Source organism: Acanthaster planci, linkage group LG15 (genome assembly GCF_054643075.1).
Source record: "Acanthaster planci isolate LZ-2023a linkage group LG15, COTS_SCS, whole genome shotgun sequence".
Classification (NCBI taxonomy): domain Eukaryota; kingdom Metazoa; phylum Echinodermata; class Asteroidea; order Valvatida; family Acanthasteridae; genus Acanthaster; species Acanthaster planci.
Genome location: NC_141791.1, coordinates 10,853,071 through 10,880,494, shown reverse-complemented (window position 1 = coordinate 10,880,494; position 27,424 = coordinate 10,853,071). Strand labels below are relative to the sequence as shown.

General features: G+C 43.6%; 1 protein-coding gene across 2 annotated transcripts in view; it reads right to left on the bottom strand.

Moving 5' to 3' along the window:
• LOC110983306 (unconventional myosin-VI-like) overlaps positions 1 to 27,424 on the bottom strand; it is a 55,883-nt gene that overhangs the window by 17,934 nt on the left and 10,525 nt on the right. The window contains exons 3-24 of one of the 2 annotated variants that reach the window (XM_022242467.2): positions 26,952 to 27,004; positions 24,889 to 25,018; positions 21,682 to 21,787; positions 20,060 to 20,216; positions 18,815 to 18,979; positions 18,258 to 18,338; positions 16,347 to 16,527; positions 15,946 to 16,090; positions 14,831 to 15,080; positions 14,188 to 14,260; positions 13,481 to 13,608; positions 12,118 to 12,213; positions 10,313 to 10,471; positions 9,433 to 9,565; positions 8,619 to 8,749; positions 7,685 to 7,892; positions 6,834 to 6,986; positions 5,847 to 5,929; positions 4,866 to 5,113; positions 3,902 to 4,060; positions 1,295 to 1,393; positions 168 to 283 (exon numbers count right to left, since the gene is read on the bottom strand). In XM_022242467.2, coding sequence (XP_022098159.1) covers positions 168 to 283; positions 1,295 to 1,393; positions 3,902 to 4,060; positions 4,866 to 5,113; positions 5,847 to 5,929; positions 6,834 to 6,986; positions 7,685 to 7,892; positions 8,619 to 8,749; positions 9,433 to 9,565; positions 10,313 to 10,471; positions 12,118 to 12,213; positions 13,481 to 13,608; positions 14,188 to 14,260; positions 14,831 to 15,080; positions 15,946 to 16,090; positions 16,347 to 16,527; positions 18,258 to 18,338; positions 18,815 to 18,979; positions 20,060 to 20,216; positions 21,682 to 21,787; positions 24,889 to 25,018; positions 26,952 to 26,972 — 3,022 coding nt within the window. In that variant the 5' untranslated portion in view covers positions 26,973 to 27,004. The remainder of the gene's footprint in view (positions 1 to 167; positions 284 to 1,294; positions 1,394 to 3,901; positions 4,061 to 4,865; positions 5,114 to 5,846; positions 5,930 to 6,833; positions 6,987 to 7,684; positions 7,893 to 8,618; positions 8,750 to 9,432; positions 9,566 to 10,312; positions 10,472 to 12,117; positions 12,214 to 13,480; positions 13,609 to 14,187; positions 14,261 to 14,830; positions 15,081 to 15,945; positions 16,091 to 16,346; positions 16,528 to 18,257; positions 18,339 to 18,814; positions 18,980 to 20,059; positions 20,217 to 21,681; positions 21,788 to 24,888; positions 25,019 to 26,951; positions 27,005 to 27,424) is intronic. The other variant, XM_022242465.2, reaches the window with a different exon arrangement.

Genomic DNA, 27,424 nt, shown 5'->3' with positions numbered 1-27,424 from the left:
CTTTGTCATTGTTCACCCTGTTACTTGCTAAGGGGCGTTTGAAAGGACTTGTGGTTGACTCGACCACAACACTGACTTAACTGAAAAGCCTGACCCTACTCAAGGTCAAGCTGACCTAACTGCTCTCTGACTTCGTATTGCGACAGCAGCGGTTGGAAAAGCCCTACCTGTGGACGTGTTGATGGTGTCGCGCAGCTCAGCGTACTTCCACTTGGCCAGGTCGTACTTCGGCGTGGGTGCTGCCGCGGCCATGGCCGCATTCACCACGGTGGCCATGTCCATTCTAATGACAAAGGGACCAAAATGGAACTTCAATTGAGGTTTTGATTGCTATAACGTAGGCACCGTTTCAAAATTCCTATCGGGTAGGTGTTGGACAGAAAGGTCCGACCGATACATTTATTATCGGTTAGCTATCAGATTAAGTGTTCTCAAGTGGCCAATTCTAACTGATAAATGCCTTTTTATTGCATTACTTCCAAGGCTGTGTGGTTTCAGTGGAGCAACGCCCCCTCCGTTATTCACTCAATACATGTCGCTGTTATCGGTCGGACGGCCCTGTTCTACAGTCAACCGATGGGAATTTTGAAATGATGCCATAGCATTGTCCAAATTCGCAATTCCTTTATCAATCACTGGCTGAGGGCACCTGGCTAGTTTCCCTGAAAAAAGGCACTGACTAATGGTAAGAACTGCCAACAGAGGGCTGGATGGCTCGGTTGGCAGGGTAACAGTACGGTGTCCTGGAGGTCGCAGGTTCAAATTGTATTAATTTCTGCCATAAACCCAACTTATTGAAAAGAGGCAAGATGCGTTGGCCAAACACCACAAATACCGACTCCTGGATATCACATGTAAACTATCTGCGTGATATTTCTCACTGCAACCTCAGAATTTGCAAAACTTCCAAGGCTCTGCCAGAGGGCGATATTTGATGCAACACAGATTGACAGCAGCTCAACAAACAATGCAAAGTCCACCATCTGTCAATTTTTCCTGTAGGTGACTTGTGCTTCTGTTGTCTGAGAGGCCACCACAACAGCGCCCTCTAACATACGTGTAGACTTCTCACTGTCAAGTAAACTGCAGGATATTTATTGAGGTGAAAGCCCCCATGCAGAAAAAAAAACCAGGAAAAACAAAATACATGTAGGTACAGCTGCTAATGAACTGTAAGTAATTCCATGACGGCGCTACCCCCTAATGTCAACTAGTTTCATAATGCCTGTGCACTTGTCCTCTCTGTGGTGTCATAGCGCCCTCTACAAGTCTTGCATGGAGCGACTAGACTCACCTGACCGGTTCCTCCACGGGCACCACCTGCGACTCTGCTTCCTGGGCCAGGCGGAGCGCCAGCTCGTGATCTCGACGCTCCTGCTCCAGCTGCGCTTGCCTACGATCAAGCAAGGAAATAGGCCACATTCAAGCTGGTACATTATCAGGGCTGGCTAATTTGAATCACCTTGATTTATAGCACTGATTTAAATCCCGATTTAAATCGAATGAGTTTTTGAAAAAAATCATTGATTTAAATCAACATATTTTATCTAATTTGGGGGAGGGAAGGCAAAAATGTTTATATTTGTGAATTCTTTGTTGCTGATAGGAAATGTTAGCAGGTTTTGCACATTTTAAACAACAAATCCCCCCTCTGCAAGCCTTCCAATTCCTACTAGTATTAACCCTAACAGTACCGGGCATTGTTTGGCTTAGAGTACTCAGTACTACAAAATACTAAGTAACACTCTCAGCCTGAAGGACCTAGCGCTACAAATGACTATTTCTGGCTAGGTTTATTCCGTTGTTACTTGTACAGAGAACAATGAAACCATTAATTCATAGTGCCACAGCACTGTATGGTACATTGTCTTATCTATTGTATTGTATAGCTTCAGAGAATAATAAAGTCATGTCCTCTTACAAGCGACAGCGCTCAGTACTACATTTGACTACTAAGCAGTACTTTGTAGCATTCGGGACTGTTAAGGTTAAAGAAGTATGACTGCACATGTGTAACACACAATCTGGGTTGGCAAGATTTCTATGTTCAATTCAATCCACTCGTTTCGATTTAAATCAGCTGTTTGGATTCAGTCAGTGTATTTGATGCGAAGGATTTGTAATCAGGAATTAAACTTCATTTGAATTGCCCATGTCAGAGTCTGACATGATTAAAGTATCAGTGTACGTGTACGTCAACCTTTTATATACAGGTACATATGTATTTCATTGAGGTTTGAAAGGTTAGTTATTATGCGATGTATCTAAAAACCACTAAATACCCCTTCATATAGGCCCTTAATAAAGTGATTTTTAATCCAGCCTAAGTCATTGCTCCGTGGACCTGGATCCCAAACAAAACGAGACTGCTTTTTGCACACGGAGCAAGGTAGAATACCAGCATTTTGTACCTTCATATAGCAGGTAAAATAGTTACACGCACCAGTTGTTCCTGGCATGTTTCTCACGCATTAGTCACTTGATGCATGTGTAAGTAACCTGTTAACAAATTCGTGTGAATAGTTTTGTCGAAACTTAGGAGTTCGGTTTAAAACCAGGTATGCACTTTATCCTTGATACATGTGTCTTCACTGTGGGTACATGTACTGGTAGGAGTTATTCTGCATGCATTTCACCAAGGCTAAGACATGGTGGTTTGTGCATTTAATTAAAGTACATGATTTACATTTCTTAATTCAAATCCAGATTTGCATAATTTTGTAACAAAACAAATAAATTAAAGAAAACTAGTGCACTGGCAGCTAATTTGTTGGCTTTTGAACAGACAATTGAGCCAACTTGTCTCCAATTTTTAGTAAATTAAAAAGAATCTGATTTAAATTTAAAAAATCCCATTTTTTATTAAAAAAAAATCAACAACCCTGGTACATATAGAATATGGTGGTCATGGTAATGCTATCATTGGGTATTTGCAGTGGCCCACCCGCCCATGGTGGTAAGCACTGTGACATTTTTTTATGACTGTTCTGTGACAGTCACTCCGGACAAAACCCAGCAACCTTTCTGCCATTAAAGGGGGCCATCGGGAAAGTCTAATGTAGAACATCACTGGACGCTCATCAGTATCAATTAGTGTTACATTCATGCACAAAGGACATGTTAGAATAACATGACTATGGCTGGAAATAATTTGGGTAACCATGGAATTAGCTAGCAAGTAGCCGTAGCCACTTTCTGTTGACTTGTTATTCCACACGACAGGCACAAAATTCAGACACTAGAGAGTGCTTTGTATCTAGTATCACCTAACAGATAACATGAAGGGCTATGATAGTAAACCTGTGAATAGCTCGAGTGCAAAAAAATATCCAGGCAACTCCTATGGGCTTGTTCTAAATTTGACTGAGCTTAGTTTGGTTTCAGGTGCCTGAGCTAAGTTGGGCTGGAATGGGGGTTGCTCAGGCTGGGATGGGGTTGGCAAGGCTGGGTTATGTTGGGCTGGGCTGCGGTTGGCAAGGCTGGGTTATGTTGGGCTGGGGAGGGGTTGCTCAGGCTGGGTTGTATTGGGCTGGAGTGGGATTGCCCAGGCTGGGTTGCGTTGGGTTGGGCTGGGGTTGGCAAGGCTGGGTTGCATTGGGCTGGGCTGGGGTTGGCAAGGCTGGGTTATGTTGGGCTGGGGAGGGGTTGCTCAGGCTGGGTTGTATTGGGCTGGAGTGGGGTTGCCCAGGCTGGGTTGCGTTGGGTTGGGCTGGGGTTGGCAAGCCTGGGTTGTGTTGGCCTGGGGTCACCCCACAGGTGGGCTGGGCTCAGGTTGGCCAGGCTAGGTTGTGTTGGGCAGTGCTGTTCTTGGGAAGGGCTGAGCTGGGTTGTGTTGGACTAACAGCACCGCGGTAGATGCAGCAAGCGCAGACCTGACCAGGCCAGCCATGTAATTGACTACCTTCTAAGTTCCTCCTGGAGTCGGGCCGTCTCCTCTGCTTGTTTCTTCTTGTCCAGCTCAAACTGTCGTCTTTCGTCCTCCAGCCTCTTCCTCTCCATTTCCAGCTTCTTCTGGAGGGAGGCCTCCTCCTCAAGCCGCCGTCGTTCCATCTCCTCTTTCCTTCAGAACAAACGATACGTTAAAGATGCCTTCACAAAACCACATTCTCAATTATAAGATGTGCATGCTTGGTGCAACTGGCGAACACGTGAAAATTGTTGGTCGATGGAGTAGCACAGCTTGCATCATGGACAGGCAGTGCAAACGCATTCCCGTCTGTGTCACTGTCATGTGATTGACAGAGCAAACCAATTAGTGTCTGATTGACCCTACAAACTTATAAGCATGCTATCAATCGCTTATGCCATTTCTGCACAACTGAACATACGCAACACATTCAAATGTTCAAAGTGGGAAATCAATAAAATAAAAAGGGAACAAATTCAATTATTTGGTTGTAAAATTGAGGTCTAAAAATGTATTTTTCAAGGTGTTACAAGTAAACTTAACAGCTGCTTTGCTTTCTCAGCATGGTGTTAAAGCGAGACAGGGAGTTATCATGTTCCAAGCAGTGACTGAAATTTCTTGTGTTAGTGAGAAGAACCATGACTGTGCCTTCCCTCCTGATGGATGCTGAACACCACTCCTTAAATGTACGCCGAGCTGTGACTGAACCTAGCAAGCATGCGCATACTTCATTAGATGTACCACTGCACAGACAAATAAGTTAATGATACGTCGCTGCTGACCTGTCAATTGCAAGACGGAGATTTGTTCAGGAGTTGAATAAAACTGAATATTCAATCACATGGCGGGTGGAAATTTGAATATTCAGTTATCCAAATGGCTCGACATCAGCACCAGACCAAACAGGTTTTTTTGGGTCTGATTTCAAGCGATCGCCCCGTTCCCCCCTCACACTCACTTCCTGCGTTCTTCCTCTTCCAGCTTGCGTTTCCGCTCTCGTTCCGCTTCCTCCTCCTTGCGGCGTCGCTCCTCTTCTTCCCGCCGCTTCCTCTCCCGCTCCATCTCCTCCTGGATGCGGCGCAGCCGCTCCCGCTCGGCCTCCTCCGCCGCCTTCTTCTGCATCAGCAGCTGGATCTGCCGCCGCAGCTTCTCGGCCAGGATCAGGTGGGCGTCCTCGATGTCCCGCCGCTGCATCTTGGCGTTGGTCTGGAGGTGTTGGAGGGAGGGGAGGGGGTAGAATTCACACAAGACTCACGACAAACGATAAAATGGTCCCAAACATTTGCATCAACGGCGGACAGCACTGGAGTTACTGGGCCCACGCAATGGCATTTTCGTAGACGCCCTTTCTGTTCAACTTCATACTCTTTTTCACTGTGTGGAGACTATTTGACATCATTTGGAGGCCAAATGCAATGGGAAGTGCACTGCTTTAATTCCTTTAATTCGTCAATGCTTTTGTGGATAAATGAGGGCGCTGTTGACATAATGTCATCCAGGCAAGACACTGTTCAGCATACAGGCTTTTCTGTTCTCCTTGTGAACGTCAATTTGCTCACTGAAAACATTTCAAAGAAAGGACTGCTTACTTTTATGCATTAACACAACAGTGAGTCACCCGAGAAAAAGGAAATTAGGGCAGCAAATAAAAAAATCCAACCCTTTTTCTGTTCACATATCACTGCAATGTTGAAGTTCTTTCCCTTAGATGACATCACAGCTTTGTTAAAGAATGCAGAAACTTAACACACATGTACCGTACAAACAAAACAGGCATCAGATACCTTTAAAAATGGCAAAACCAAAGTTGAAAAATTTGAAGTGAAACACAAAGGTGCATTTTCAAGGGTTTCAGTAAAACACCTGCACTGCATAGGCTACAACAATACAATGACTATTTTGAACATTTTTCTTCAAGTTCCTATCAAACGAGTCTCACCTTGATCCTGTGCATCAGAGCCACCAGCTCTCTGCCCACGTCTTCAGCCTGCTTCTTGGTCGTGACGTCCTGGACACCCTTGGCTGAAAACACATGCCCCCCAAAAAACAAGTGATGCAAAATCTCTCATGCAATCTGACCCTTATTTGACAGAGAACCAAAGCGTGATGTCACTCGAACCTGGAAGTGTGCGTGAGTGTTGGTAAACTACAGACCTTTTTACCCATGTGACTAAATGTAAACAATACCATCACGTGTGGACCGCCTTAGAAACGGTGATCGCATACATTCCTACGCGCAGCTTCAACCACGTGCAAGTGCACCTGCGAACGCTACATGCTTGACTAGTTTATCTTGAATAGGTAGATTACCATCACAACACTATGCACTCATTACCATCACAAGGTCCAGCACGATTGTGACATCACAGAAAAAGGTCCATAGGCTACAGAAAATGTCTGAAACACAGTTCACCAGAACTGGCTCATTTCGCTGTGCATCCCTTTTCAGATGGGCCATTTCCATTTGGGTTGGCTCAATGATTTGCTGCTGCTTCCGAAAATAAAATCAACAAAGGTATGTGTACACATTCTAAAATTCAATTTTTTTTGGCAATAAATGGTTTAGCGCTGTTGTTTCTGTACATGTTTGCTCGAAAACGGGCATTAATATGCCGTTGATACTTTTCAACATTAGGTTCTATTTTAGCATTTGGGATGATTTCTAAATGGACTTGGAAATGGGCTCGGGACTGGTCTAGCTTCACTGTGTACCGGGGTGTAAACCTCAACCCTAATCAAAGGCTGCATCCGAATCTCTTGTCTAGAGCAAGGTCTAGGTCTTCACTCCATTGTAAATGCGTAGACAATAGACCTAGCCGTAGCTCTGGAAGCCTGTTTCGGACACGGCCAAAGACCCAATCTGAAAATGCAAGCACGATACAGACACCACTTTGGAGACAAACAGGGGAATACAAACTCTGCTCACCGATTTCGTTCATCTGCTGCAGCTCCTTTTGCAGCAGACGGACCTGCATCAGTCCCCGGTACCGGTGGCGATGCTTGCGGACGGCCAGGAACATGCGCACCATGCTCTGCATCTTAATCAGAGCGTTGCGGCGGTAAAGGATCTTGTTCTTCACTGTGGAACGGACAGAGAGGACACAATTTCATGGATGCACGCCCATCGGGCTCAAACAGCCCCCTCCATCCCAAGGCTGAGTGACAATTGAATCCAAAAAGGTCTGATTGGAATGCCACAAAGTACCATGGTTTTTCATTACTCTGGGCGAATGTCTGGTTAGCAACTTGGGGTCCCACATCATAAACTTCAGTGGGGCTCGATAAGAAACAAAACCCCACTGACTTCTGTATCAAATGGCATAAAGGTCAACTCTTGCGCCATGCAGCGCAACCTGTGTGACCTTTTGTGTTTTTTCTCATTTTTTTTGTAAATTTACACAGCTTTATAGGCTTGCATACTTTGCAAATTGTGAACCCAAGCTTTGCTCATTCAAAAACACACCTGAGGAATCAGCCAACAACGAATCATCAAAAAAATAAGAAATTTAGAACAGCACAATACCAATAAATTCCATCAGTTTTTGGTGCACAAATCAATGCAACACTGAGCATTTCTCCTGGAACGACAAATCAGATTTTGCTCACGAATTCAGAAATTTGCACTGGCATTAAAAATCATAAAGCACTAAAACACCTGAAACCAGTGACCAAAATTAAGAGGGTAAGCTGCACCACAGAGGTATCTTGTACATTTTCAAGGACTGCAGTAACACAAGACTGCATTGGATTAACCCCTGAACTGGTGACCGGTCTTACATTTGATGACCATGAGGGTGCCCCACTGTCCCTTCTTCCAGCGTGTACAGATCAGCCAGCGCCGCACCTTCTTGATCAGCTCCCGCAGGGTCTCCGGGTCGCCCTTCATCATTTTGTCAAACTCGGCGAACTTGCCCGGGCGGAAGAAGACTTTGGTCAGGCCGAACTTGTAGTCGCGGTCATCCAGGCCCAAGGCATGGAACAGGGCCTGAAGGGAGGGGGGGGGAAACACGAGGGAGGATGGAGAAGGGTAAATTTAAATGTTAGTGCTCACCTCCAGCCCCTTACAGAGCCAAAACTTTCTCCTTAAGGAGATTGTCTCTCTGGTGTACCCACAAACGATACTTCTCTGTGAGTGATTTGGAGAACGTTTCTGAGTCAACAATATTAAAGTATGGTACCTTTAGCCAGTTTGAGCTAGAAGGCTTCTGAACCGGCAACAATTTCATGTTAACACACTCTCTATGACTGCTGCAGAAGGTGACGGGCTGCACCATTCCTGTTTGTTTTGCACAAGTTTAAGGTCCATGTAGGAGACTGTGTACTGGCTTGACTAAACCTGAATTAGACTGCTGAAGATGGCAGACGACGTAGCAAGTATCACAAGAGGAAACAAAGCATGGCAAAGTTCGAACAAAAAAGAAACAAACTAGCTAAACAGGACAGAATTTGTGTAGGAAATTATGCAAGAAAGTGAAAGAAATAGTCACAAGCCAAAGAGTTTTTGAGCGAAAATTGAAACCACCAAAAAATGGAAATAGAACAAAGACAGTATTAAATGTTGAAAACAGGAACTCTAGCGACAGAAACATTCACAAAACCAAAAAATGAAAATGAAAGAAATGGTGGCAGATGCTTTGGAAAGATAAAAACATTCCTTTACAAGACAAGAGCAACACAAGCTGTTGAAAGTCCTGAGATCTCATTGTCTTACCTTGCAGAAGAGACGGGGATCTAGACGCACCAGTTCAGCAGGCATATATTTCTTGTACATTTCATAAAGATCAGAAAACTGTGTACGTGATGGAAAGCCCCCTTGCATAAGGTCCAATACAGTCACCATACCTAAAAATAAAAACACGCTTTACTTTTTAAAAACTCCCTCATTAAAGGATGGTGATGATGATGCTACCATTTCAAACTTCTAGGCAGGGGAGGTAGTCATCCTTAACCTTCCAAAATCCTTCGGAATCCATCAGATCTTGGAGGATTATGTAGAGCCCAGCTGCTACTGCTTTGCATGGGTTTTGGGGCCTGTTGAAAGTTGATGGTTAAAGAAAGTGTCATTGTTTCCCTGTAAAATGAAGAATTTGACACGACTTGTGGCGGTTCTGAATGGAGTTTCGTCCACAGTAAGGAGTAAAGTCCATGCTACCTCTTTGCCAACAATTTTTGGGGGCGTGCTGATGTTTCCAAATGACCTACAACACCGTTGGAATACCAGACTGGCTCTTTTGGCCATAGTTGTTCACAAACTATTCAAATAATGTGGGTTCTCTGTTTTCTTGAGAAGCTACCAGACCTTACATGTAAGCTTCTGACATGAGAAACAATTTGTGAGTCCCTTGTAGACCAAAATTCAAACCCTGTTTGGTGGGTAAGAGCATCTGAAAATGTGTGACTAAAAAAGAAATTCTTGAGTGCCACTGTAAGAATAACTCCTCCGTTGAAGTTCAGTACTTGTAACGAGTACACATGTACGTACAGAAAAGGTATGGGTGTGACCACGAGTTTTTACTTGGCCATACCTGAGCACTGGAGTTGACTGAGGATTTGGCCACCCTCAAAGAGATCGTCCACCATCTTGCCGTTGGGCTTGATGCAACGGATGAAAGACGAACCGGTGCTCTCCAGTTTGTCCATGAGCAGATTGAGTTGTGTCTGGTGGGGGGAATAAAATCCTAACTAGTATGTCGCATCGCACAGTACATCTGCGTGATCTGGTGATATTGGGCGTGACTTAAAGTATCAACTGCATAGTAGGAAGTTTAGGCCATTAATAGTGTCATACAATTTGCTGATGTTTTGCTAAAGATGGTAACTCACAAAATTGGCTGCAACTTTGTATTCATCTAAGCTTGGATTTTGTTGAATTCAAATTGGATTCAGCAATCTTTCTAGAATTCAGATCCAGATAGGGCCACTAAGGCCGTTGGATTGGATCAGATCGGATTGAACCAAAGCTGCTGCGCTTACTCAGAGCTATCGGATTGGATTGACCTTTCCTCATCCGCTCCGTGCGCATTGTTAGGCGAGGCCTACAGTATCATCGATCATGCACGTGTGAAGAGCATGGGTTAAAATTGATTTAGATACCAAGAAGATGTGGGCAAAAAATCAGATCAGATGGTACTGGGTGAGGGCCTATCAGATCCTGCAATGTGCACTCTGTGAGCAACTTACAAAGCTTTTGGGCGAAACCGGTACATTATCAGTGGGAGGAATTCAGTCACCTGGTGGTGTCTCTGAGATAAGCCTGACTAGTAATGTTGAGCATCCAACAAACCTGCTGCTTGTCTAGCTTAAAAACTTTCTCAATATTTTCTACTCAGAGCTCTGTGTAGTTTGTCCAAAGTCACAATATTCTTTTCCAATTGTTCAGCCACCTCTGCCGACTGTTCCGCTCACCTTGAATTTCATGCCGATGCTCTCGAAGGCCAGTTTGGAGATGAAAGGGAGGGCCGGGGGCCCAGGGAAGAGACTCTTGACGTACTCTTCCTTGCTCTCCTGAACCAGGTGCTCCAGAGACGAGTGGAGGGCATCGTTGTTCTTCTCAATGAATTCATTCTGAGACATAATTGTAAGTCCAAATTGGCTTCATTTATAAGTTGGCCATATTGAATTGAACATGAGGTTAACTTTTTATGTCTGCACATGAAAAAAAACACTGAAATAAAACTTCATTGCAAATTATACATCATTATGCGGTTAACGAATTTATGCTGTTAACGAATTAAATTTTGCGACTAATCATACATGTTTCTTAACCATATGCTGCTGGGGAGCCCGGTTTTGGGTACGTGTTCTTTACAAACGTATATGCAGAGTCTGGGAGCCCGAAATTGGACAAAACAGCTGGGCCTTGTAACAAAAGACCGAACAGACCGAACAGAAGACCGAACAGAAGACCTAGCTGCTGGGAATTGTGGACATTTTTTCAGTTGTCAATAGCAGAGGAAATCTGTCATTGTTTGGAAAGATTATACCACTGTTTGTGGCATTCAGTGCGAGCGGATTACCACCGGGGACAAAAGCACTCCAGTGCTCCATTGATGAGTGGTACAACACCGCTACATGCTAATCTGGTGGCATTTGAAAAGACGTCGGCAGCGCACTGTGCAGGTTTCGGGAACAAAAGAAAATTACATTAACACCGCACAATCTGGGCTCTTTTTACAAGGCGGAAGGCCTGGCTGAAATACTCGGGCGTCAATCGATGTTGTCTGTCAGATTAGAGTAGCCACCAGAAAGTCATTTGTGTGGTTCTAAACGTCTAGTAAATGAAGTTATGATTCTTTAAAGAATTTTGAAAACAGACAAAAATGAAAAATCACCCGGCTCAGCAGAATCAACATGGATAAATGGGCCCCGGCAGAAGAGGTTAATGTTTCAAGCCACATTTAAAAACATAAAAGTGAGGCATGGAACCCAAACAAGTACGGCACCCGCCCATTTAACAGATTCCATTGAATGTGATAGATTCCAGGAACACACTATGAAGTGGCTTCCATGTGTATTCAAGATGAATTCACAGAATTGTAATTTGCTGAAGTGAATGATGGTCATTATGTGCAAGTGTACAACTTGCATTCGATCGTGCCTAAAATTAAGCATCACTATTACCCCTACTCATCGAGCCAATAAATATTCCTCAAACCTTCTCAGCTCCCTGGGTTGTACAAAGCTTACTGCTGCCATTATGATGCAAATAGCTTAGTGAATAGTAGTACCCATCTCTGTCCTCAGAGGTATCAATTTGCCAGTTTCGCAGTTGAGACCAACACACGACCAGATATCAAACCAAGCCAACAAGATCATTCACAAGATTAGTCAAAAGTCTTTAACCCTAACATTCCTCAGTCCTCCAACAGGTGAAGGATTGAGGAGGGTTAGGGTTAAAGGGACAAAAGGCGGCAAAGGAATACTGTCAAGGAAGTCTAATTGAATAGCTTGTGACTTCAATTCAGAATGGAGGTCTGCGGCAGTCTTGAGATGGTCTCGTTACGGTCTTGCGATAGTTCTTTGACGGTCTTGTGAAGGCCATGTAACAGTTTGTAATGGTTTTGTGATGGTCACAAAGAGGTCTTAAGTGCAGCCCTGCTACTTAATCCTCGGTGGGAAGAACCAATTAGGGATAGTGTCTTGCCCTAGGACCCATGCACCACAATCTCACCGGCAGAACTCAATCCCATAAATGTACACAACGTACTCACCGTTTGATAGCACACTGCGCCGGCAAAATGCCGGATGAGGAACCCTTCGTCGTCTCGTAGATTACGATGGCTCGTCAGCTTGGACTTCCTTGGAATCTGAGTGAAATCAATCAAATCACTCTAAATCAAGGTGGAATCTGACCTCTCCAAACAAGGGAATCAGGACAATGCAACCCTGCTGACCTGTTTACACTAAATCTGCCAATCAGAATGAGAGTGGACAGGATGAAGAGAAGAACTGTAGAGAAACAAAATGGCTGAAAGGGGAATCAAACATGTCACACTGACTAAGCCGCTGATTTCACTGAACTCGCAGTAGCTTACAATCGGGGGCCTGTTTGTTTCACATGGATCTGGGTTGCGATCAGCAATCCCAAAGCTGGTTTGCGCTATCCATTAGGTGGGTTCTGGTGTCGGTGAACCAGCCCAAGATCATCACTTATCAAAATCCATATCCGTGTGAAACAAACAGGCCCCTAGAGTTGATGGAGAGCTGCACTGTGATTCTTTGTGGCTACAGTTGGTTCTCCGAAGGACTTCAGGAACCATGAGCTGGCGTGACACGTTGCTAGTTTTTAGGCACAATTCAACTATTTAAAGTGCTCCCCTTGTGACAAATAAATCAATGTAGGATATTCATTGGAGTCTTTGGATTTCCTTTTGTAATGTTTGCAAATCACAGCTGACATGTCATCGTCAAGTTTGAAATCAGCTCCAAATTACTCATCGAGGGGGATTCATTTTCAAGGTATATCACTTCTCCTTTTATGCATTTCCTTAAAGCATTATTTCTTGACTTTGCTGTAGTTTTATGGATTGTAAAGTTGTGAAGCTGGCTTTGAAGGATGCCACTTGTTCAGATGTATCAAACTCACATACTTCAATCTGTGTTTCCCAGTGTTGCATTCGAGTCCACCACAAGTCCCTGTAAGTCCATCACAAGTCATCCAGTCTTAAGCCAATTAACAAGCTATTCGAATGAGCTGTGACCAAAGCAATCCTTTGCATAGTTCATCCTAGCTACTTCTGACTGGCCTTGTGAAGGGACTTGTGACTGACCTCGTGAAGGGACTTGTGACTGACCTCGTGAGGGGTCTTGTGATGGACTCGAATACAACACTGGCGTTACTCCCCCTACACTGTATGCTACCAGCAATCAGAACCATTTCTAGCAGTTATGCTGTGTAACCCACAGTAATATTCGGGTCGACCACAGGGACAACACCCCCCATCCCTATCAAAATCCAGGAACATCAAAATTATGAACTGCTCTTGTAACTGGATTTGTGGAATTCACACCACAATAAACAACAGGGTATATCAACAAAGATAAGAATGGACATCCAAGTACGTAAAAGCTGACCTCAAGTCGGAAGTGGTTCTTGTGTTTCTGATGCACAGCGTGAGTGAAGTTGTTGGGGCTGGCCTTGGGAAGTTTACTCTCTTCATCCAGGAGTTCTAGGATGCCAGACGGCTTACTTTCAATCAGATCTACACACAGAAAAACAGTCTTAAAATAAGAAGTAAGGCTCACCATCAGCTCTGACTAGAAGCACCCCTTCAAACCAGAGACCAGCTGGTGGGAAAAAATGTCAAATTTTCACCAAGTGTGCCAGAATCTTTGCAGGCATAGTAACGGAACAAAAAAGAAAACACCTTAAATTTTTTCCCTTTTCTTGTTTTTAATGGGATTGGGCCAAACTCTGCTTTTTCCCCTGCAACCGCCAGGGATATGATTTGAATGATATAACAGTCACTCCTGACACAGATGAGTCTCGTCAAATGGTCAGTATCTGCTTTAGGAAATCTATATCTCTTTTGAAAATGGAAGCATTCAAAATCCCGCTTAAGCATAGTCAGAGGACTCAATCAGCACAGGTGCACGATGCACTGTGCAAGTCAGTTACGACTCTGAAGCATTCTGCCCTGTCCAAGTTTAGCTCTGTTGACTCCTTTGCATCAACCTTAAACCTCTGCAGGGTTTCTTGGGGGTTCACCTTATTGCAGATCGCTCCTATTGGATAATTTTGTTGTCTTGTTAATTGGAGGCCAGGGTTAAGTGCAACATACCGATTGCATCTTGGTTGTCAACATACTGCACGGTGTTGACACCCAGGCCTTCCTTCTGATATAACTCTTGCTCCTGTGTGATAGGAAATACAGATTAAACAAAAGCAGGTATTTTAGCATTCAAAAATTTAAAATGTATGCAATACAGGTATGCTATACTAAGTCTCCTACCATGTCTTCTTGTCAGCAAGACACAATCTATTGAGAACTGCCACTGTCCTGCACCTGTCTACGGTGTAAAGATGGTTTGCAGTTGTGCACATTCAAACGAAAACTATGCAATAGGGTTTCGATCAAAACACCACATGTACTATGTAACTAACCACAGTGGGCAACACCTAGTCTGCCACTGCACTTCATACAACATCCTGCAAACTGGGCAGTGTGGTTCAGTTTTGCTGTGAATTTCTTTACCATATGAAAGACGGGTCATCACTTATACCATGTTGTTATCACGCTGATCCAGCACTGGATGCTGGCTCTACATTTTTCTCAAACTAAGTGCCATTTACAAAGCACTGACGGCTTGTCCACTATGTGGGAGGAGAGGGGGCCCTGTGGTCTTTGCCTGTGACAATGGTGGACGAGTGTCAGGTCACGCGAGCCAGTGAGAATGCCCTACAGTAAGTCCGCGAGGCCATACCTCCTTGAGCACACGCTTGTTGAAGAACTGCTGGAGCTTCTCGTTGCAGTAGTTGATGCAGAACTGCTCGTAGCTGTTCAGGGTGAAGAACTCGAAGCCGGCGATGTCCAGCACGCCGATGTAGGACTGGGAGGACTGGAAGGGGAAGCACTCGTTGACCCGCTGGACGATGCGGTCAAAGAGGCGGGAGTAGATGCCCTTGGCCAGGGCGTCCCGGGCGTTGCAGGCCTGATCCACATTCAGCGGTACCCTGCACAGGGATCACATGACAGCTAACCAGTGAAACTGAAACAACCCAAAACTTGTTGAAAAATGGACAATCGGTGCACGCTTACCGAGCTCACTCAGCCAAAATTAGGAAATCTAGTCAATTCAATTCAATTCAATTTTTGCATTCTCATTGTGCAAACACATGAACATTGGTTTCTCATAAAAAACATTCAGACCTTAGCATTATACTGCAAGAACTGCAATACTTCCATACGTCAGAACCACAAGCACTCCACACGTTCACAAAATGCACATTACGACATCATGGAACACCATTCATCAAAGGAACAACATGTTTGTCGGACCGTTTCAGCATGACCCAAAGAATTCCAGACAGTAACTTTCAAATAACAGCCAAAGTCATACGGAATCGCAAACCCGTGTAGCAAATGTTTTTCTGTGCTTTTGACAGCCAACCCCCGTTTTGAATGATCTTAAAGAATTCCTGTTACCCGACAGTGTTTGCCAAGTTTAAGCAAGTTCAAATGATACAGAACTCCTAAGGAACAAATAATTACTTTTTTCATACAAGCTCATGCACTGGATGTGATTCAGCTGCACTTTCATTATTAATGTTTTGCATGTACATTTTTCATGTTTTCTTGAAAATGACAACAAACTAGGAGCAAGGATTTCACAGAACGGCTGACAATCCTGTTTTTTGACAATCACATTATTATTAGGCAAATTCAAATACTTGAAGCAGATCTTTAATCCAAATTGTTAAGGCATTATTGGAACCCTCCTGAATCCTCCAAAATGCTCCACTGTGCAGAACAGCAATGCTAGTGGCTGGGCTCTGCCTTCCTTGAGCCAGCAAAGGCCCAACCAAGTCATGCTCTTACTTGATGAGTGTTCCCCGGTGGCCTCCCTTGCTGGTCTGCATGATGCGGCTGGTCAGGCATTCCTGCAGGTCGTTGACGGGGACTGACAGAAGCTCGGCCGTCTTGGTCAGTTCACTCACAGCCCCGTCCGGCACAAAACAACCCCCTGGCCAAGGGACGGAACAGCGGAAAAGGAGGTTTTGATTGTAATCTACTTATTCAAGATAAAATAGTCAAACATGCAGCATTCCCACGGGTGCTTGCACGCGGTTGAAGCTGCCTGTAGGAATATTATGCGATCACCGTGGCCAAAGCCGCCCACACATGGTGGTATTGTTTACATTTAGAGCAATCCTGTCACATGGGTTAAAAAGGTCTAGACTAACGTCCCAAGAGAGACCACAACAAAGACATCAACACACCTTGGGTTCCGTCGGACACCTTGAAGCTCACATTCCCAAGATGCATCACTCCGGCCACCACGCGGAAGATGTTCATCTTCTCCTTGTCGTCCAGGCCGATTTTCTTCATAGCGCCTTCCACGCGCGAGTAGCCTTTGTAGTCGTCCAGGGTGATGTCATAGAGGCCCCCATATTTCTTGTACTGGGAGGAAAAAAAGACAAATTAACCGCATGGGAAGTTTGTAAATTGGGACCTTACTCACTATGGCGAATCACTGCATTTTGCCGTTCCATGTAAACACAAGTGAGTTGCTCCGTCAAATGACAACACTGGTGCTGCTCATAATTTTCACCCTTGACTTTTCAAGTCACTCAATATACATGTACAATACAAACTGACTATGGTACAGTATGGTAAAGGTACCAGATCATCAAAAAAACCAGAAGGGATGTGAACCTGAAACCTCAGGAATACTATCCAACTGTTCTACCAACAGGGCTAGTGGGTTTTGCAGCTTGTGTGCCTAGTTACCCCGAGCAAAGATATTGAGAAATCAAACACAGAACTCGATGGCTAAGTTAAGTTGACAGAGCACCAGTGCAACATCTAGGAAGATGCAAGTTCAAAATCTTGCTTCGGGCAGCTACCTTCATCAAACTGAGCGGTTTATCCAGTATTCCAAAACTAAACTGTCCAGCATGAGATCTCGTACAGTATGCGGAACAAGTTCCTTAGAAATGACACCCAAAGTTAACAGAGTAAAAAGGAAATTACAAGATTATTTTACGTGTAATACAAAATTCCTCCAAAGTAACAACAGTTCCAACTTATACTGAGGCAGAGTTTGAAACCTCCAAACAGTCTAAGTGCAGTCTTCAAATGTACCGCTAACTTACAGGAATTGGCAATGAACGTTACAGTTATCACTGCATGCAAATTTAATTTACACAGGTGTTCCAAAGTGTTGGTGCATGGAAGAATTAATTCTAAAACATCCACCACCTGCAACTTTTACTGTGATCACAAACATACAGTGAAATGTTATATATTTATAAATAACAATGTGCTTATCCGTGAAGTGCAGGTCAAACAAAGGACCGAGATACTACGCTTACTGCGCTCGTAATCATTTCTAAAAGTCAGTGAATCGGGTCCCTGCGGAATATACACATTGATAATTGTATCTCATGTGCAGATTGCAAATAAAGCCCAACTATCCATTTAATCCTGGGTGGAGAGAGGCCAATAAACAACCCACACAGGCTACGAGTACACCTCTGAGCCAAGTACTGGGTGTGTTTCTTGATTTACTCTGCCATCTACAGACCCAACAGCCCTCAAAAGCAAGGTATGATGAATCTATCGTACACTCGGTGCTTGAGTGGGGACACAAAGGCCTTTGTATAGTAATGGTAGAGTGAAGTTTTCAATTCATTAATATTTGGTGTTGTAAAACCAGTTCTGGACGTGGCCAACAGTGGATTTTGAGAAAGTTAATTTCACATCGTGTGCAAAATGGAATAGATTTCTTGCAGTTGGACTGGGACAATAACAAACAATACACAAGATTGTGACATGCAAATGATCACGAGAGTTCTTACCAGAAACAAACGGCAGGGAAATATTTCCATATAAAGACAGGTCGAAATGACAGGGATTAGTCAAAAAAGAAGGCCCAATATTTTTAAAAATATCTGAACAACTAGGTAAGTATTGCAAAACTAACAGAAAGAGAGTAGCACAGAGTCAGGAAGCATTGAGGAAAGGTTTTAAGATAAGGATGCAAGCCAGCATAAGTCATTCAGAGTTAATTCACTTCAGTTCCACATTACTTCTGTACTTCTGTGTAAGAAAATATTAAAATGCAGTATATAAAACAGAAAGAGACTACAATAAGAACAAAAGATGACCAAGTTACCATGGCAACATACCAATTTACTCTTCCTATCATCAGGCAGGCTCTTGTGGGTCTCCTTGGTGGTGAAGTAGAGAGTGTTGCCGTTCTTAAGATACTGTTCAGAGTAAACAAACAAATGTCTAGGTCTTTTCCAGTAGCAAATACATGGGCAAAACAGACATAGCCATAGCTCTAAAATAAAATTTCACAAGAAGCCGATGGTTGTGTTCATAACGTAACTTTCTGCATATTATTCTCCACCCCTTGACAACACAAAAATATCTACATTATCTCCACAACATTCTGGCTAGAGTTACTCAAGTGCATGCTACAACGTACAAAAACTGTCAAGGTGAAAAACTGCCAAGTGTGACAAGCTTTATCAGGTCGACTTTCAAACATGTCAAACAGTGCAACCGTCCCAATGGGAGCCGCTTGCACCGTCTCCGAATTTTGGCAGTTTGTAACTTGCTGCTGACGGAACCAAAGCCACAAAAATCTTTGCAGTGATCAGCGTGTTTAGGGTAAACGCACAAGATTCCCCGTGTCTTTTCTCAATCAGGAAGAACGATCAGGCTGTGGAAGGCCTACCTGGTAGTCGTCTGGTGTCTTTATGCCCAGGTCTTTGCGTACATTGTCTGGCGCCCCGGCGCACAGGTAGTAAAATATATGGTAGTTACGTTCTTCACTGTTCTGCCAGATTACACGAGGCTTCTCCAGGAGGTAGTGAGACACGTAGCCACCAACCACAGAATACTGGAGGATACAATCGACAGACACTAAACGAAGACATCTTGAAAGTGAATTATTTCCTACATACCAACTGGCCAGCTATCCCAAAACAAATTCAACGAGTGGTAATATAGTTTGTGCTCAGCTAAAAAAGGTGTGGATCAAGACCAGCTTGAGTAAAAGCGGGAAGTCAAATAAAACTTGGGGGAAATCTTAGAAGCACACGGCGCACACAAAGAGTATACGGCACTACGCCCGTGAAAGGCAAAATCCTCTGTTAAAAGCTTAGAACAGTAATTACTAATGCATACCATTTATGGTGCTAATGTTTTTGATCATTCAAAATGCAAGTCTTGTACACAGCTAGATATTGGAAGTATTTGTAATTAGCAGCTGGATGTAGATGACTTGTCCACACAGTACAAGAATGGATTTATGAAAATAATGGTGCAAAAAAACAAAGGACATTGACGGAGTCCAACTGAATTGTATTTTCAGACAATTCAAATACTAAGTTCAATTGTTATAAGCTGTGTTACCAATACCCTACCTTTGGGTTCACAAAGCCTCTCCCTAATTACTGAAGTCTGCATCTCATTAGGGCTGAGTCAATTTGAATAATTCACCATTTCAATATTCAACCTTCAATTGGATCAAATATCTGAATATTCGGTTGTATCAACTGGCAGATTGTTGATGAACAAACCAGATACAAAATCAGTTGCAATAACACACACAATTGCATGTACATTATGATCAACATAATAGCTTCTCACATCAAGGAGCATCTCCAGCCATGATTTAGCAAGATTTAAGAGAAGAACAAGACTTCTTGCCCTGTTGAAAATTTCTCGTCCTTTTAGATTGTTTAATGAATCATTTACTTTTTAAATCGTTGTAAGATTTCTGACAATTTTCATTTGAATCTGCTTGAAACAAACCTCCAAAGTGCAATTTTTCTCATTTAAACCAAAGAAAATTTTCCCTTCCTTTTCATGAATTTTGCATTCGAATATTCAAATTCGAAAAAATACTATTGGAATATTCGACAATCGATCGAATATTCGGTTATTCAGATATTCGGCACAGCCCTACATCTCATACCTTCTCACTGAAGTGCATCTCCACAAACTTGCCGAAGCGACTACTGTTGTTGTTCCTCATAGTCTTGGCATTGCCAAAGGCTTCCAGGAGAGGGTTGGCCTCCACGATACGCTGCTCAATGGTGCCCGCGCCCTGCCCGTGGCTTTCAGTCAGATACCTTGGCGAGAAGGAAGGAGGAAAATTACATCCCGCTGCACTGTGGCAAATGTACAAAATCTTGCCAAAACAAAGAGGCAGCTGAGGCGTCATATGATCCATCTGTCCATTTTGGCAAGGCCATACAACTAAATACTGCGAAATGCCACTATATGTAAGTTCTACAAATGTTACAAACTGCTGCGTGGTGTGCTGCGTTGTGTGCTACAAATGTTAAAAACTGCTGCGTGGTGTGCTGCGTTGTGTGCTACAAATGTTAAAAACTGCTGCGTGGTGTGCTGCGTGGTGTGCCATTGAATCTGAGCACAAGCACAAGTATCAAGAGGCACTTTGTAATTTAAATTTGCCAAGACCAAGGCGGATGATATGCACTCGGCAGGCTTTTCCATTTCAGCCATATCGGACTTTGTTGCACTTCAGCAGGGTTCTGTATTTCAGCTGTGGATATTGTTATTATTTTTGCAGGGGTGGGAGAGGGGGCTACATGTATTTAAGCAAGACACCCAGAGAAACCTGACTGGGTTGGGGTTGGAGAGTGTACTTGATTACTGGATGACAGCATGAGGGTGTAACATTTTCAGATGAACAATGAACAACTGGGGCGGATTCCGTGACCACTGGACAATGGTGGCCCCCTTCCCCACTTTCTCAACTGGGGGGAGGGGCATTGTCTCCCACTTTTTGCAGGTCCTGTTATGCACATATGGACTGGCAATGAGGTCACTAGTGCACGCCTATGTCCCCGAGGGACTGTGAGTGACTAGAAGAGGGTTCCATTCAGGACCTTTATGTATATCCTATAGCCTATAGTCCTATAATAGGACTCTCTTCTGGTCACTCACAGGCCCGAGGGGGCATGGGCGTGCACTAGTGACCGAATTTGGCCAGTCCGTATGTGTTTTATAACATACCTCATACTACAAAAATATTTTTTCAGGGTTTTAAATGTTCTAATTCATCTTTCAATTGCACTTCAAAAAGTGCCCAAAATTTGAAGCTTCATTTTAGTTTTCATAGACACAGTCTAATTTTGAGTCGCTGTATACAGCTAGGAAAGGAAATCTTCCAGGGTTTTAACTGTTTCAATTCAGGACAATCTCCAGAGGGCGCATTAACCAGTCAAAAATGACCGGGCGCCTGTCTCTGGAATTGATGCACACGCGCACTGTCTAGGTGAGTGTCATGCCGCCACCAAATTCACATACTAGCCCATATTAGTGAACCACACATGACCGTATTTCAGCCAATCAGGATAAAGAACCAGGAGGAACTGTGTTATAAAATGGGATGGGGCTCAGTGGATCGGCCCATTAATGGCTGATGCCTGATAGTCTCATAACTGACCCCCTCTTTGAAAATTGTTCCACATGCGGTGTCTGCGTCAATACACAATACCAACAAGCAAGTGCAATGAGTAACAACCTCAGGGATACGAGTGAACAAATTGAGTACAATGAATCGCTCACCTCAGGATGTATTTGGTTGACTCTGTCTTACCGGCACCCGACTCACCGCTCACGATGATGGACTGGCTCATCTTGGTCACTTTCATGTCACGGAAAGCCTTATCCGCTGGAAAAAATGAAATGAAACACACGTAAGTAACTTAACATTTATCTAACTTTCTCCTGGTCATTTTTACTTGCAAACTTCCCGAATTCTTCCCACAACCTCCAATGGGAGGTTCTTTGTACTCCAAACTATCACAGGCATCAAGCCCTGCATGAAGTTCTGGTGGCTGGGCTCTACTTGCCTTAATCCTGCAACGTCTCCCTAAACCTCCCAGTGGATTTTGAAGGATCTGGTAGGGACCAGGCTGATGTTCTCACTCTTTGAGATGGGACTAATCGTTTCCCAGATCTAAAGTCTTCAGGTGGGTTTTTTTTTGGGGGGGGGGACTTGGCAGGATTGGGGAAAGAAGAGCACAGCCAGGGAACCATTGCGACTCATAATGTGAGACACGGTGCCTCTTGAAAGATTGGAGTTCAAAGATAATACCCCTGGTGGAAGATGTGCGGGGAAAGGTTCGAACAGAAGCAACAAGGGAGTTAGGGATAATGTAAACCATGCATATTTTTGACTTATTTTCATTTTGATCTAAAGCATTATCTTGAACAATATCAAACATCCCTTTGGCTGTAGGTGATTTTTTCCAGTCAAACACCACAAGTCTCAAGAGATGCACAGCACCTTGATGAATCTGAATCACACCGTGACAGAGAGACAATTACAAAAGCTGAGATTTCACAGAAGAGTTGTTACGCCTGACAGTCATCATGCTACAAGTGATATGATCTGCTGATGCAAAATTACAGGCAACCACGATCGCAGCTGTTTTGTCGGGCATGGTGCTTGCTCATTCTGCTGTTCACGATGAACGCTTTTGGCCATTTGCTTTACGCGTGAATGGTGCAGGTCATTTTTGTTGCCGAGCAACCGTCTCCCCCGGGGCAGCACACCGTACGCTTGTCTGCACACGTCTGGCGCATCAGTGCAACCCAGTGATTGTGCAGATCTGTCGTGTCATAATCAGGGGTGTGAGTGGAACATTACAAAAATAGCTGAAATTGGGAGCACAAAGTGCTAAGCATAGACATGTACAGCATGGGGTCCGGGGCCCTTAAGTGGGCCCCGGGAAAATTTTGAAATGTGGATGCTCTGTGGTGCATTTGACAACCTCTTGGACGGAGCAACCATTGGTCATTTTTTTCTTGCAATTTTTAGGCTGTGTTTTTTTAATTTTTACTTCTCTTCACTTGTCTTGAAATTCCTGAAGGTTAAAATGAGCTAGTAGGCTAATAAGCATACCAAAATTGTAAATATCGAGGTTTATAAAGTGAGTTTGCCCTTTCCCATTACCTAATCTGACCATATTTCAAAATTTCAGTTCTTTCAAGAATGCACAGCACATTGAATGTGCAGGCTTTTGGATTTTCTGGGCGCTGACGTGTTGACTGCCTGTCATGTCTATGGCGTATTCCATTCACGTCCATTTCTGCGGATTTGTAACTTGCGGATCGGTCTTATCAAAGGCCATATCTAAGTCAGAACCTCGTTGGACAATTGTACATACATGTATGTGTTGTACTGATATTTTGATGAATTAATGTCCACAAATTGTTTGAAAGCCCATAGAAAACGATGCAAAACCTCGCGAGAATGCATGACATAAGAAGGCCCTGCACCAGTTGTTACGATGCACTCTATCAGCAAAACAGAAAATTTACTAACCTTATTTCAAGCTGCAATTTTACAGTGAAATGTGTGCTACTACGAGTTATAGTGGAGCTTGTTAGTCACTACTTCTGCTCATGCAGGGACAGCTGTAAAGAGTTCCACTGACACATGAATATTGGTATTTCATCGGCAGCCAATCACAGCACAATGACTGGTGGTCCGAGGATACTGTTTACACACAAGGCTTGCTCCGCGCCAAATAATGCTCATAACCAGATTTGTATGCACTGTACGCATGTCCATGTACACGCACAGTGCTAGTATTGTACATGTACACATGTAGAGTAGATTGAACCGCGTGCATTTAACATGCATATGCAGCACTCCAGTAGTACTGTTCTGTGCCAGACAGAGGATGTGTGAAGTTTGGCCTGACCGTCTCGTTGCGTCGGTAGAAACAGAAAAAAAGGAGAAATCGGCACTTGCGAAAGGAAAAAAAAAAAACCTGGAAAACCTTGCCGTCGATGGCAAAAAGCGGAAAATGAAATTCGGCGAATTCAACAAAAAAGTAGAAATCCGCCAAAAAGCGGAGATTTCACACCCCTGCATAATAGTGGCCTGATGGTTTGGGATTGGGGTAGGCGGGAAGGTTCGAATCCTGCCACAGGTAACATGCAACCCTGGAAAAAGTCGCTTGCTTCTCTCCACCCAAATGGTCACTTGAGGGCAGAGGTTTATTGTGGTTGATTAGCCATGAAGTGCCTGAAATGGCTGCACCAAGGTCAAGGCGAGCAGCGACAAACTTTCAACCAATGGTCGATTTGGACTGGTAAGCTATACATAAAATATACACTGGGCACCGGGCAAAATCGCCCAGTGGTTAACGAATTGTTGCTGATCAAACTCGCCCCAAGCTGTGCTAAGATGGTTTAATAAAGGAGATTTCTTGGCCCATTTGGCATGAATAATCTACCTCGAGCAGAGGCACCCCCTCATCGGTTGAAAATTAGTTAGTTGGGAGTGTTCAATTCGTTGGTAGCAATGCAACCATGACGTATGCATTTCCTAGCCGTTTGTGAATCAGCACAGTTCATTTCCGCCCAAAGGAGACTCCGCTGCTAAGAAAACAGCACCCTCTCTTGGTCCAGCTAAAAGCCCACAGCGATGTACCGGCATAGCGCCTCAAGCACCAGCACTGGTTAATACATGTGCACTTTACATAGACAGCTTGTCAGCACCAAGTGTATACGTACATGTACATCGTCAAAAGTTTACGAGAGTTGTCTTTGGGTATTGTGTAATCTGCTGAGAAGAATTAGAAGCCACAACAGCGGTGGCACAATGCTTGGTGACAGGTGGTATGCGCACACATTACATGCCTCTTTGACCAATAGGATGTCGCGACTTGCCAAATGCACGCGCGCGCCAAGCGTGAGACTGTGCATGTGGGTGCAATGAGAACACAGCGTTTATCTTCAGTGCGTTTACGTTCTTACCGATAGCAAAGACGTGGGGAGGTAGTACACCAAGGGACTTCCCATTGTAGTTCCTGATCTTTTCATTGCCGTACAGGTTCTTCAGCTCTTTGTAGGGGTTGACCGCAATCAGAATGTTGGCCACGTAGGTCTGTCCAAAAGTGGTCATACAATTCATGAATTATTCTAAAAATTACAATAAATTAATGAATTAGTAACCTGCACGCGTGTGTATGACTGAGCCAATGCTTAATGTAGAAGTTTTGGTTGACTGTGAAAAATGACGGACAGACAAATCTGGGGAAGAGAGAGACTTTGGGAGGAATTGTGGTCACTTCCTGATTTAAACTGGAGGAAAAAACACATAGAGGATGTGCGGAACTACAATAGACCTGAAGCTGTTGACATGTTTCAGACCATTCTTGCGCAAGACACCAACAGCTAAACCATTCCAATGGGCCAGTTCAGTATTCCAACTGGGCATGCCCGGTGCAAGGCTATTCAGAGAGCAGCCACGTGAGCGCACAATAACCTCTCCTATCAGCACAGCCATATGCTGACTAACGAGTGCACACTGTTCCCGAAAGACCTTGGCTTTTTGAAATACCGAACTGGCCCACTGGCATCAATTGAACAAAATCCTTTCTCATTTAACATATAAATTAAGACTTCATCTTGGCCAAAAGAGACTTCAAGGGATGTTACAGTTAATGGTAGTAAGAGGAAATGGTAATAGAAATAGCTGCGGGTATTGTTATAAATTATACTGATCAATATGTAAACTCTACTCATTTCATTTGCAATGTACATTACAGTCTTCAATGTACGTGTAATCAGAAAGTACTGTCCATGTACATACATGTACTGCCGTAGAATGGACATTCCTCATGATCACTCAGTTGACTGACAGACTGTTACCTAATCAAATTAATCAATCTGTTAATCATGCTACCGGGCAATGGGCATGCGGCAAATACCAAATCAAATACGCAAAAGAAGGGATAACGTAACCATGGTATTAGCATTCCTCCCTGGCAACATGGGATGTACCAATTATGTGGCAGGGTACATGTGCGGCGAACCCGCTCGGGTATTTGGGAAACAGAACAGTTGAATGGTTGCCACAAACAATTATAAAGAAATTAACGCATAAAACAGGCAAGGCAAATTCACAAGTACATGTACGCATACTTCTTATAATAAGCCGGGAAAAAAAATGTATTTCCCTCCCCCTTTTTTTTATCCAACATGAGATCAAGACAGGAGAAGCATTCCCATAAATAAACAAACAAAATACCCAATACCAAACATTGTCTGTTGCTGAATATTGCGGACTTCTGCTGTTCCAGAAAAAGGCATCAAACCATGCTGCTTGAAGATTGCAGTAATTTTTTTCTCAATTCAAAGAATTATATTAAGGAATGATTTGAGGAAAATTTAAATCACACTCGCAAGTATGTAACAGTCAAAATGGTCCACACATATCACATGTACATGTATTAGAGTGCATATAGACGACCATTGTACATCTACATGTAACAGTAGACTAAGCACTGCTGTGTGCACCTAGCAACAGTCAAGCACAAAATCATGCCTTGGAGGATTGAAGAATTTGTCCAAAGAGAATATCGGTTTCTGTGACTTACGGCAACTCAAAAAAGTCTTCATTTAAGTTTCAATAGTTTTTTGGGGGGACACGCATATTCGTCGCAGCAACAGCGCCCGCCCTCAGTTGTTAGGAACAGCTGAGAATTTGAAATGTTTCCAGAATGTGGGCTTATCATTACTCGTAACACCAAAGGCTGCCAAAAGTTTGAGGTTTCACACAGTGAGGTCAGATAAAAAAGTAGTCTCACAAAATATTAATGCATGGACCCTTTTAATCAACTGAACGAAAATTGCTAAAAGAAATTAGTACGCAAAACATATCTACATACACGTTTCAAATCCATTGGTGAACGTCGTGCAAACAAAAACATTAGTGACTCTGGGACATACACGTGCACAAAAAAGAAATACGTCGAAGCAAAACCCAATTTTATTTCAGACCAGGCATAAACTAAATAGGGTGCCAGACAACATACGTTGGTGTTCAGATACGACATTGTGATATGCTTGCCACTTGAACTGTGTGTTCCTGCAACAAAAGCACATAATGCCAGATGTTTGCCCAACGGCTCAAAAACAGGTCGACAACAAATGTGGAGGATGGAGGTCCATGTACAGACAATGTCCAATGTGAGTACAGTGTTGTGAAAAGTGATTAACAAAAGACACACTCACGCAGGCACCACCCAGCCACGGGTCTCAGTGTAAAAAAAATCCATATCCGTATAGCTCACTGGTTTTTTCCCCAGCAGCATGAGTGAATCTATGCACTGGTTCCTAATCCCTCCACTGGAATGTGTGGAGGAAAACGGTCTCCATGTGAACCACTCCCACCGTTCACAAAATCTTGACAGACCAGATATTGTTTGTGGAATGGTTACATGACAGACCATGACCTCACATAGCCAACAGACAGTCTGGTGTCCAGATTGTTTTTAATGACCAGATT